We start from the raw sequence: 13051 nt of genomic DNA, 5'->3' as shown, positions 1-13051 counted from the left end.
CACCTTGTTGGAAAAGATAAGACCATCTCTTCTTGGCTAAATCTAGTTTTTTTGCCATACATTTTCACATTTAGTTGCACGAAAAATGCTACAAGTAAAGAAGTATTTTAAATGTCAAGAAGCAGTAGCAGGCAGTATGTTCTCTTGCTGATAATGGTATCTTATAAAAACATATTCTTACAGGAACGACTTGCAATAGTATGTGCAATATGGGGGCAGAGGAAGGAAGATGTACAGATCTAATATTTTATCTTGCCTTTTAACTTGTTAATCCCCAACTTCTCGAAACAACCATGTAGGTATTTGTTATAAAATAGGTGATCATTTGAAGATGATCATTTTATTTTAATTAATAACTTATACAACCATTTTGCACACAAAAATGTCCTACGAGGTTCTGCAAGGGTGTATATTTATATTTATGAGTCAGTCTATAGTGAGACTTACTGGATCACCTACTAAATACAAACTAAATATGATTTTTTCTATAGGTACATTGTTTTTAAGTGGACTCCAACATTTATTATAGTGGTTGTATAGTGTATCTGTGTATATTTGCACTACTGTGTGTTAAGAAAGTGGGACTGTGTTGAAACAGAGGAAAACAAATGTATAACCTCCACAGCAACCAAAAAACTCAGACATCTTGTACAGTGTTACATTTGTTTTTCTTGCAGTAATTGTTGCCTACAATAGTACAAACCCTCCATAAATTAGTAAAAATTAAAGTTTTGAACTCACAATTAACAAGATACTGAAATGATGTTCCAGAGAGTGATTAATAAAATTCTAAAAGGATGGGAGATTTTAAAACTGTTTCCATACCCAGCAGTGCTAGAGCCATTTATTTTCCTGGCTTTTCTGAAAGGCAATAGAGCCTTTCCTCCTTTTCAAACAGATCCATACTTTCAAACTTCTTGTGATTTCCCAAAAGATTTTAAATTTATGTTCAGGGCACCAGGAACCAGAAACTGAATTGTGTCAAGAAGCAGAATGTAAATGACTGCATTCTTAAAATAAAAGAAACTACTAAGACAATATCTGAAGATTTTGGACACAGGCATTCTTCCCATGAGGCCATGAAGAGTGGGCTCCATGACTGAAACAACTGAGGATGCTGCTACTATCTTCAGTCCAAAATCCTTCTCCCTAAAAAACGTATCTCACCAACCCCCCTCACAGCAAGCACTTAATGTTTATTCTCTCTGGCTTGAACTGAAATCATTAGCTTCATTTTTAATCCTTTTTAACAGACAATATTAGCATTAGGAAAACTGCACAGTTTGCTTTGGAGGGGTTCCTCTGTTTTTAATTTAATTGTTTTATTATAGAAAGGGGTATTTCTCAGAGGAAGCTAATTTAACTAGCATTCTGATCCCACTAACCAGTCCAGGCAGCCACTAAAATGATGCCAAATGCAAAAATCTACAAGTCACCACCACCTTCTTGCAAGGTGAGTCACTGTAGGAAGCTGTAAGTCAGGGTGACTGTTTGGATAGAGATCATTGTGGGTAGCTTTGATTGGGATTTAGTTACCAGAGTTTCAGTGAAAGGAGAAGGCTTGTTGCGATGGGGTTTGGATAAGAAGATTTAGTGTTTAGCTGCAGAGCATGAGGTTAGTTGTAAGAGCATCTCTGAGTAGATTAGGGTTAGTGTTGGCGGTTTCATGATTTGGGGGGGCTGAATTTAGGGAATTCAAGCGCAAGGTTTAATGCTTGCAAGTTCTCTGTGGGAGGTTTATTTAAATGGAATCTTAACAACAGGGCTTAGTTTGAGAAGGTCTCAGCAGGATAATGCTTTTTGATGGTCTTCATGGGATATTGTTCAATAGTTTGGGGGCTCTCCATGAGTTAACGTGGGGTTCAGTATTGTGTCAGTGGGTGGGTTAATTTTGGGTATCTCAGTGGGGGGTTGTTTGGGAATTTCTTTGTATAGGGATCTCAGTATGGGTTTAAAGCATGTGAGGGGTCCAGCGCAATGAGTTTAGATTTTGGGAGAGTAAATATATGGAGACCTTGGTGCATTTAGTTTGGGGTGGGTGGCAGTGGGGGTACTTTTAATTTTGGGGGCTCAGTGATGGAAGGTTTCAGTGGAAGTTTTATGTCTGAGAGGGGGACTCAGTGAGATGAATTTAGTTGGAGAAGGCTCTGTTGGGGGGGAGGGGTGTCCCACACTAATGGTCTCAATAGGTTGAGTTTGGTAGGGGTCTCAGCAGGATGAGATTAGTTTGAGGGGGTCCCATGTAGTTGATCTCCGTGGCTGAATTTGATGAGGAGATTAGGGAACTGGTGTTGGGGATCTCTGTGGGAAGCCTCAAATGAATGGTCTCAGTGGAGCGAGTTTAACTGCAGGGGATCTCACATGAACGCTCCCAGTGACACAAGTAGGCACATTGGGAAGCTCTCACAAATACTGTTGGTGGTGTAATCTCTGTTCAGATGGATTTCACCTGAAAGCCCTCAGTGGGGAGGTTTCACACAATGGTGTTACTGGAGTGGGTTTGGCAGGAGGGTCTCTGCGGTGGGGCAGATCTCACAAAATGGACTCAGTGGGGTGGGTTTGGCAGGAGGGTCTCTGGGGATCTCACACAATGATCTCAGTGGGGTCAGTTTGGCAGGGAGATCTCACACCATGATCTCAAGGGGGTGGGTTTGGAGTGAGTCTCTGGAGACCTCACACCATGATGAGTCTGGCAGTTGGCTCTGCAGGGGGGGGGAGGGCAGGTTTCATGATACTGGCAGTGGGGTGAGTTGCGGGGGTCTTTCATCCGACTCTGAACCTGGTGTGTGGGGAGGAACTGGGGGGCTGTCACACACCAGGCTCACAGCAGCGTGGGCTGGGGGCTCTCACAGGAGGCGCTTGACGGGAGAGGGCTGGGGGCTCGTGCCGAGGGGCTGACAGGAGGCGTCCAGCAGCCGGGGGGCTGAGGGCGGGCGCTCGGCGGGGCGGGCTGAGGGCGGCCGGGGGGCTGAGGGCGGCCGGGGGGCGGGGGGGGCTGAGGGCGGCCGGGGGGCTGAAGGCGGGCGCTCGGCGGGGGGGGCTGAGGGCGGCCGGGGGGCTGAGGGCGGGCGCTCGGCGGGGCGGGCTGAGGGCGGCCGGGGGGCTGAGGGCGGGCGCTCGGCGGGGCGGGCTGAGGGCGGCCGGGGGGCTGAGGGCGGGCGCTCGGCGGGGCGGGCTGAGGGCGGCCGGGGGGCTGAGGGCGGGCGCTCGGCGGGGGCTGAGGGCGGCCGGGGGGCGGGGGGGGCTGAGGGCGGCCGGGGGGCTGAGGGCGGGCGCTCGGCGGGGGGGGCTGAGGGCGGCCGGGGGGCTGAGGGCGGGCGCTCGGCGGGGCGGGCTGAGGGCGGCCGGGGGGCTGAGGGCGGGCGCTCGGCGGGGGGGGCTGAGGGCGGCCGGGGGGCTGAGGGCGGGCGCTCGGCGGGGGGGGCTGAGGGCGGCCGGGGGGCTGAGGGCGGGCGCTCGGCGGGGCGGGCTGAGGGCGGCCGCGGGGCTGAGGGCGGGCGCTCGGCGGGGCGGCCGGGGGGCTGAGGGCGGGCGCTCGGCGGGGGGGGCTGAGGGCGGCCGCGGGGCTGAGGGCGGGCGCTCGGCGGGGCGGGCTGAGGGCGGCCGCGGGGCTGAGGGCGGGCGCTCGGCGGGGCGGCCGGGGGGCTGAGGGCGGGCGCTCGGCGGGGCGGGGCGCACACGGGGTGGGCTGCGGGGGACTGTCTCCCGAGGCTGCCCCGTTTGCCGTCGCCGGGCAGCCCCGCTCACCTGTGAGACCTCAGCCCCCTCCCGCTCCACCCGGCCCGGCCCGGCCCGGCCCGGCCCCTCCTCTGCGGCCGCAGCACTCACCGAATCTGGCCGCGGCGGCGGCTCCGGCTCGGGCGCGCGGGAGCTGGCTGTGCGGGGCGACGGCGAAGACCAGCAGCAGCAGCGGGAGCATGGAGCCGAGCGCCCCCATCATGCCTGGCCCATCGCAGGCGGCTGCCCGGTCCGCTCCCTCCGGCGCTCAGTCCATGCTGCCTCGTCCGGGCTGGCGTCGCTTCCCGGCGGCTCCCTAGATCCGGCAGCAGCTTCAACACCCAGGACAGCTACCAGCGCCGCCCGCCCCAGCCGGCCCCTCCCCGGACTCCCTGCCAGGCAGGCAGCGGGAGGGGGAGCCGGCGCACAGGCGCCTCCTCCCTGCACATGAATGAGCTCCGCGCTGCAGCTGCTTCTCATTGAGCCCCACGGGCCAGGGCTCCCGCCCCGCCTCCACCCTGGACTAGGGTTGAGGGGGGCTCCCCCGCCCACCCCTGCTCCCCCCAGGACTGAGGGAGGGTGGGCTTCCCTAATTGCCTCTCCCCACCCAAATGCTTCTCAACCCTCTCTGCCCCCAGAGTGAGGTTCCCTATCAGCAAAAAATTGGTGCCTGCAAGGTGCAGGAAAGATCAGGTATTTAAAACAACAAAAAGGGGCCTCAGGGTGAGATGAGGCTCAAACGCCCCAAAATATCAGTTTCCCACCATTACCCACAAACACCCTTGACATTTTGATCTGCTGCCAGAAAGACATGTTTCCTTCTAGTTTCCTTTCCCCAATACTAATGATATGATTTTACAGCATCCAAACTGCTTCCCTGAATAAACTAAAGATAGTTAGGCCCCTCCTATTGGGTTCCAGGCTAAAGGACCCTTCCCCAGCTTATGGGGAGGATCCACTGGGCCCGGGGCCCAAGTAATTATGGGGAACAACAGAAAAAATAACAAGGACAGATGGTAGGGTCAAAAGTAGGGAAATAGGTCCCTGCCCCACGGGTTAGGGTCTCTCAGACGCACTTTTCCCCCTCCCGCCCCCAACAAATTTTTGCCCAGTCTCCCCTTCCTCCTGTGGGCACTGCCAATATTTTAACAACGGTTCCCACCAATATTGCCCTTTCCCCATCTCTCCCCCCCGCAAAAAGCCTATCTCAGGGCAAGCTCAGTAAAACAGGAGGGGGTGGGGAGTAAAGGACTTGAGAATCTATTCATCTGATTTCCACATCATCATAACCCAAGGAGGGAGGAAACAACGTTATATTAAGTGCAGTTACTGGATAAGTTTACAGTAAATATATCAATACAGTAAGAACAGTTCAGCCTGCTTAATTTTAAGTGAGAGGGAAAGAGTTGTAGAGGGGTGTTAACTGTGTGTCCACCTCAAAGAGATTTTTTTCAAAATACTTGCAACTTCTCCATGAAAATGTTATTTCTCCTTCAGAAGTATTTTAAGAGCCCACGGATGAACCATATCCAGCAGGGTTGATTTAGAAGTATTTGGATAGGATGTTAATTAGAAACCAAGTTATCACCCCAACATTCCCTTTAACTGAATGGCTGGCTATTAACTAGGGGTCAGGGGGATCTCGGAAGAACCTCTGCCAGAAAAAAACACTGCTTTTATTTGCCCTCATAGGCTCTTCTCATCACCTCACCATTTTGATAGATCCTTTAGTGTGACTAATTTAAATCCCAAGAATCTTGCATTCTTTAGCTCACACAGCTGTCCTGTTATTGCTCTTGCTATCAAGCCCAGGGGCATGCAGGCAGCTGGACCCCAGTGCCACACACTGTTAATGACTTAATTCTTATATTGTTGCTAGGCCTTTATGAAGGTTTTTCTTGCTTCAGCCTTTATGCAAATGACCTTTCATTATATTTGATGACATTTCTTCTTCCCCTTTATACTGGTCTAGAATCATTATAGCCTCTCATTCACAAACTTTATAACGTTGGAATAAAGCGTTAGCTGTCACTTATCATAGATGTGGAGCTGCAGCACACATGAAGGCAGAGCATTGCATTCTGGGACCGGTAGTCTCTCTTCCATATTAAAGTTTAAAGTTACTGTAGTCTCCTCTTTGTTATACAAATTTTGTGCAGACCCCAGCATTCCTACATTTTGCCTTTATGAGCAGTTTGTGAGCCCCTCCCTTAAGAGGTAGGAGTGATAGTTGTGGACGGGTTATAGGGTTGCTTCCTTACTTAATCGTGGTGAAGAAAAGGACAATTCATGACTTCTTGGAAAAACACAAGTTTGGAAAGTAGTAGGCACACAAAAGTGAAGATTATCATGATATCTAATTTCACCAGAAATCAGGGAGTTTGGGGAGGGGAAACCAAAAAGAAAAAATAGCAAGTTAGAGAACAGACACACAGAGATGGAAGTGCTGCAAGATAAATTAAGCTATGCTCATGGGTCATGCAAACCATTCGGCTTTAAAGCCAGCAGTAGAGGAAACAATGAAAAAGGCCATGTGAACGTACAGAAAAGTGCAAAAAATGACTGAGTTAAGAAGGGGCAAATGGCAGGCATAATGATATAACAAGTTGTTTAATATATCACAAGATAACTAACAGTGCAGATTATTGTAATTCCTATTGTTTGCAGTGAGCTATCTTCATAGCAACTAAACATTTATTAATGAATACAATGTAGAGCATCATGGAAACTCAGTACATTTGTATGCATAGTGTGCAGGTGACTGGAAAGATTACAACATTAATATTTAAAAATGTGAACTTGAGACATAGAAGGCAATTCATCAAAGAAAAGAAAAATAATAGGAAATCTTTTAAGTACACAAGGCCAGTGAAGTCAGGAGTAAGGCCTCAAAGAGAGGATAAACATAGTTAATTGACAAGTGAGATAGACATTCCAAAACTATTGAAAGGTCCACTGTAACAGGGTCGGCACCCACCTCTCGCGAGTGCCCCCTCTGCTTGGGTGCATCCGCGGTCTTTAAATCAGTCCCAGCCCTGCTGTTGGGCTGCATCCCCAGGGCTGCTTGCTTGGAGGACCTCTCCATTGCTCCTTACCTGGGATGAGTGTGGCAGGACCCTGAGGCCTCTAGGAGGGGGCCTCTGGGCCTAGTCCACCCCATCACATTTCTCCCCTCCCCAACAGGATTGGGGTAGTAGTTCAGTAGTGAGTACTCTCTCATTTTGCCCCACATTAGCAGGGTCTTTCCCCTCCCAGACTTCTCTGTTTGGAGGGCTATTAGTTATAGTCTCTCTGTGCCCTGATCATAGGCACTGACTTCCTCTGTTCCCGGGGGGTGCTTGACCCCCAGGACGCCCCAGGCCTCATCCCCACTCCATCCCTTCCACCACCCTCACCCCCTCCCCTTTCTGCCTCCTCCCACCAGCGCCTCCTGCATGCCGCTGAACAACTGATGGCGGTGGGCGGGAGGCGCTGGGGGCAAGGGGGAGGTGCGACCTGTGGGGTTACCAGTGGGTGCTGAGCACCCACTATTTTTTTTTCCGTGGGTGCTCCAGCCCCAGAGCACCCACAGGGTCAATGCCTATGGCCCCGATCTAGCAGGGTCCTTTTCTCTCTGGCCTCTTCACTTTGAGAATCTGTATTACTCCTTGCCCCTTTCAATCAGGTCTCCCTCCCCCAGACCTCACTGTCTGGTGAGCTTCTAGCCAGGCTTCACCCTGTGTCCAGAGTCGAAGCTCCCAGGTCTTTCTTACCTGGAAAGCATGTTCATGGTCCTTGACTCACTTTCGCCTCCTGGGCTTTGGGGTCTCTGTACGCCACGCCTCTAACTGTGTTTCATAATCATACACTGTGTGGAGCAAGCGCTCTTTTTCCTCCTCGGTGAACTGGAGCTCTTCCGTCACCTGCTCATTCTTGAACTTGAGATCTTCCAGTTCCTTTTCTGCTGGCTCCAATCATTTCACCAGTTCATCCTCTATTAGGAGGGAGCTTATAAAGCCTGCATGACTGTTTCCTTCCCTATTCTAGGGTCCTGTTCTTTATCCCAACCCTTCTCATTTTCCTCTGCAAGCGGGGGTGAATCTGTCTGGGCCTCTGTACTAGTTAGCACACTGGGTATTTTAGCCTGAGTTCCCACAGTGTTCTGCTTGATGCTGAACTCTGTCAAGGTCCCTGCTGTACTCTGCTGGGCCCAGGCCTTTTTCTGGTTCTCTATTTATTGTATCCAGTTGTGCCCACTGATCCTTCTGCCTCTGGGCCTGGGCCAATGCTGCCTGCAAAGCCTCTGCCCCTTGGCTTCCACTTGTACCCGGGCCAATTCCTGCTCTACCCGGACCAGCTGGCTAATAACTTTTTCTCTGGAGAGGTTAGCCTCGTCCAACTCTTGCCGACACTTCCTCAGCGGGTTCCTCACATCTGGGGTATTCTGGTCTCGCTTCTGGACTCTTTTCTGGGGTCTCCTTACCCTACTTCTCCCACTAAGACAAGCTGGAAATCCCTTACCCAGCTCTGTGCTCCACCTAGTAGGACCTTCAGGAATTTCTCTAGGACCACCTGAGCCAGGTGCTTCTCCACCTAGCTGGTTTCGGGGCAAAGCCAGCGTATCGCCAGGTCTCGTAACTTCTGGGCCATTACCCATGGTCATGCCCCTCATGGGAACGATTCCATCTGGAACTTGTGACTGTACGCCTCTCGAGTCAGCCCTAGCTGATCCAAAATGGCTGCCTTCACCACAGGGTAAGAACTTGCCTGCTCATTGCTTACCACCCAGTAAGCCACCTGTTGCCCAAGTTGACTCTTTCCAGGCTGCTGCCTTGGCTACCCGCTCAAAGGTCCAGAGAAAGACCTCAGGGTCCTCATCTGGTCTGAGCTTCGCTAGGCCGGGAGCCAACTGACCACCAGTTCTATCACCAACTGGGTTCTGGGGTGTGGGGTGACCCAACCACCTTTGTATCCCCTCCTACTGGTTGGAGTGGATCTCCTGCCACCGTTGCTGCGCTGCAAACTGGGCCTCCTGTTGCCTCTGCAGGTTCTTCATTACTTGCATCAGCAGGGCCTGGGGCCGCTGCTGCTGTTTCTGCTGCATAGCTGCCTCCTGCTGCTGCTGGCCTGCCACCAACAGACGGATCACCTTTCCCATGGTCATGCCCCTTGGTGATCAGGGTTTGGTCTGAAGAATCCTCACTTCTGGTACCAAATGTAATGGGGTTGGCACCCACTTCTTGTGAGTGCCTACTCTGGTTGGGTGTGTCTGTGTTCTTTAAACCAGACCCTGCCTTCAGGCCATACCCCTCACCCAGGGCTGCCTACTTGGAGGACCTCTCCACTTCTCCTTACTTGGGATGAGTGTGGCAGGATCCTGAGGCCTCCAGCAGGGGGCCTCTGGACCTAGTTCACCCCACCACAGCCACTTTCAAAGTTGGTAAGCCTAAAATATTACCAAGATCCTATTTTACCTTAGGACTAGCTCTTATTTTCTAGTCCTTCTGATATTTTCCAGCAAATTCTTCGTTTTTGCAGGATTTCTTAGTCCCATGTATTTTTCATCAGTTCTGCATTGCACCTTTGTGAACACACACCCAGGCAAAAACAAAAAAAAGCAAAACCAACATATAAAAAACCTGATAAGTTGATAGGCCTAAAAGTTAACCTACATATTCTTTCCACTGAGGAATTTCTTGCTCTAAAACTGGTGATTATGAAACAGTGAGTAATTTGGTGCACATACTAGGTCTTATAAATGTCCATTTTGGAGAAAATACTGAAAACAAGTATCAAACAAAATAAAATAGCTAGAACGTTAATTATGATTTGGATGTACCTGAGAAAGATTTACAGTACATCTCTGTCAATGAGGGAGGGATCATGTCTAAGAAACCTGAAGATTTTTTTATAGCAAAAAGTATTGATGGTGGAAGCATCAAATGTAATTTATCTGGACATACCAAATGTTCTATCTACAGAACATATGAAAATGTGATCTACAGGCCAGTAAGGATAATGCACAGGAGAGTATGTGCTGCCTAAAGGGATAAAAAAAATCTAGCTAAGATACTGAGCAAGGCACTTGAGTAAAGAAGTTTCAGATACTGTGAAGTGACCAAAGAACATTACAGGGATCAGCGTTAGGACTGATCTGGTTAATTTTGTACTGTTAGGTAATGAACTTGGCGCAGAGGTACAAGAAGGTGGAAAAAATTGTTGATAGAATTTGGAGGGATGCAAGAGTGGAGGGTAGTTAAGTTGATGAAAAAACAACAGAAAAGTGGTTTAGTCAAATCAAAACAGAAAATGTCCAGGGTAATAGATCCAGGGATAAAAAACATGAAAAAGGAAACTATTTCAACAATCAAATAATACCAAATAGGTTTTTGGATGGAAGGGACAAACAATATGAAAGAGATCAGAATAAATATTTAAAGTTATGAGAAAGTTTGATAGCGCAAATATTCTAGAATATGTAAATAGAACTGTAAATCTTTCACTATGTATTGGACTAGTGAGGTAATATTTGAAAAACTCTCTGCAGTCTAGTTTCCTTATTACAAATGAGGGCAATCAGAATGCCAGAACTGTACACACACATACACAAGAATCATAGGGGCTGTGTTCATATGTTTGTGTAGGGTGGAGTTATGCGTTTCACGTACTTCAGTCTAATATTGGAGAACAAATCCAATTGTAGGTTAATACAGGTACAAAGTAGAGTCTGTACAAAAGGTCAGTTTCAGCTACTAAGTACAGTGGTTAACATTATAAACAAATACTCCCTTAAACAAATAGCATCAGAATTGCATTCTTCACTTTATTTGTTCCAGGTAATCAAGTCTTCTGAGCAGGTAGAGTGTAAATTATCTGTTCTGTTAATGGATCCAAAAACTACAGGGATCTACCAAATAGTTTATCTTAGATAAATTATATGCTTTAGCAACCTATATATCTTGCCACAGCTTTCAGATTTTTGTGTGAGAGAGATTTATGGTATATTCCTGTCCATTTGAGACAAAATGTAGGCCACTCATTTTGGTCCTGCTGGGATCTGCTTCTGATGAGCCAATCGTCCAGGTAAGGGTAGATGTGGATGCCTTATCTTCTCAGGTGCGCAGCTACCACAGCTAGGCATTTTACGAAGATTCTCAAGTGCTGTGGAAAGTCCAAATGGCAATACCTTGTACTGAGTGATTTGGCCCTACTGTGTATCTCAACTACTCCCTGTGGGCCAGGTGGATGACTATTTGAAAGTATGCATCCTGCAGACTAAGAGCCATGAACCAGTCTTGAGTAGCAGAGATGGAATCACGGACGCAAGAGTTACCATCATGAATCTGCGGCAGCATATGTATTTGTTCAGTCTCCTCAGATCTAGGATAGGATGAAAAAACCCTTTTTCCTTTGGAATTCAGGAGTAAAAGCCTCTTCTTTATTCCTGAGGTACCTCTTCTATGGATCATAAAAGAAGCAATAAGGCCACTTCTTTCTGTAATAGGATCTTGTGAGAAGTCCCTAAAGAGGGATTTGGAAAGGGGGAGATAGGAGGTGGACATGAATATAGTTGCCCTGGGCAATGATGTCCAGCACCCATTTGTTTGATGTGACAGTGGAGCTAGTCTAGTGAAAAGGGGTAAGATGGTGCCTGAAGATGGTAGCAGACTTTAGATTGGTTACAATTTGACTCCTGACACTCCCGCCAAATCTGCTGCCTCTGAGATGGTGCCAGGTGTGTGATGGAAGAGGAAAAGGAGGAGAAATGTCTCCTGGAGTATTAGGGAACTTTTACTTGCAGGTACTCTTGCCACCCAATCTGGAAAGGGGTAGTCTCCTCTGTCTTTGAGGTTGGTGTTTATATACCTTTCAGTGTATAGGTCCTTAAGGATGAGCAAATGGAGCACTTAATCTGTTCTGCTGATAAAGAGCTCCATCAAAGGGCAGGTCCTCTGTGGTGGTTTGCCCCTCCTTTGGAATGTGTGATGCCAGCAGCCATGAAGAGCTCCTCATGATAGCTCTGGTCATTGACTTGCGACCACATGTGATGCATTCATGGTCACTTGCAATGCTATTCCGGACACCATCTGGCCCTCTTTTACTGTCTCTTTCAATTCCTACCTATTCTTCTGAGGAATTTTGGACAGTAAGGGAATTACTTTTTCTCAGGTGAGGAAGCTACATTTTCTAAACAGGCCCTAGTAGTTCACAATGCTGAGGAACATACTTTGCACCCAAAGAGGTACAGGTCCCTTTTCCTTGGGGGCACTTTTTGTGGACCTGTACTTTTCTTGCACAGAGGACACCATCGGATACCCTAGACACACCTGGTATCTCTTTTCTACTCATTTAGATGTGGGAAGGCAGAGTGACTGGGGTGTGCCATAGTTCCTTGCCAGTTCATACATGCCCTCGTTGAGTGGGAGGGTGATCCTGGCCAGCATTATAAAGCTCAGTATGTCAAAGACCTTGTGGAACTTTTCTCGGATTACTGTGGTTTCAGGGCCCAGTGTCTCTACACTCTGGGACAGGAGGGCCTAGAAAGCTTTGAAGTCATCAACTGCCGGTGCCAGGGCCAGTGCACTGCCTTATCTGACAACAATGATTCTTTCAGTGGAGATTGAGGTTGCTGCTGTCCCTCCATTGTTACCTGCTCCTGGAGTTTGACATCCGACTCTTGAATGAGTGGCCTGGCTAAAGATGTCACTGAGGAGCCAGTTCTTCTCTTCTTTGACATGGGGGAGGTGGGATCTGACATTATGACATACGTGATGATGGTCCCCAGTGTGACCAAGGCTGCATGTTGTAAAGGTTGAGGTTGGCTGGCCCAGTGCCACTCCCATCCTGCTTGAGGTGGGGCCTGGAATGGGCGGCCTCTGGCACCTTCCCTGGGGTCACGCTGAAAAGGTATGGGGGAGGGATCTCTACTCAACATCAGTGAAAGCAAGTAGGTTGGCAAAGGTACTGAAGCATGGGCCATAGGATGGGGCGCCTCCAGTGCTGGTAGTGGAAGTGCAGGCTGTTGCTTCAGTGTGGAGGATGTTTCAGGTTCCCCTGTCGGGGTATAACTCAGACCCTGGCTGGGCTTGGCCATCTGTGCTGGTGGCTGAGCTCCATACTAGGTTGGGAGTTTTATCTCTGGAAGAGTGGTGTTTTAGAGTCCTCTTTGTGGGATAGACCCACAAGGTGCTTGTAGCTATGTTTGTGCTGTATTTGGTTTGCTTTGCAGTGTCACTCTTTGGTCTCGTGGATGCTGGGGTAATCTATTTTCTTCCACACAGTATGTAAAACAAATGTTTACATTAAAAGGGGCTGAAGGATTTGTTAATCTGCTGGGGCCACAGCTGATGTAGTC

The 13051-nt window shown here is 49.1% G+C and overlaps 1 protein-coding gene across 1 annotated transcript in view; it reads right to left on the bottom strand.

Moving 5' to 3' along the window:
* Positions 1–4200, bottom strand: part of PTPRN2 (protein tyrosine phosphatase receptor type N2) — a 1054095-nt gene extending 1049895 nt beyond the window's left edge. Inside the window, exon 1 of the mRNA XM_073334545.1 lies at positions 3829–4200. Coding sequence (XP_073190646.1) covers positions 3829–3940 — 112 coding nt within the window. The 5' untranslated portion in view covers positions 3941–4200. The remainder of the gene's footprint in view (positions 1–3828) is intronic.
* Between the last annotated feature and the right edge of the window lie 8851 nt (positions 4201–13051).

This window comes from Lepidochelys kempii, chromosome 2 (genome assembly GCF_965140265.1).
Source record: "Lepidochelys kempii isolate rLepKem1 chromosome 2, rLepKem1.hap2, whole genome shotgun sequence".
NCBI lineage: Eukaryota > Metazoa > Chordata > Testudines > Cheloniidae > Lepidochelys > Lepidochelys kempii.
This window is presented reverse-complemented; position numbering and strand designations above follow the sequence as displayed.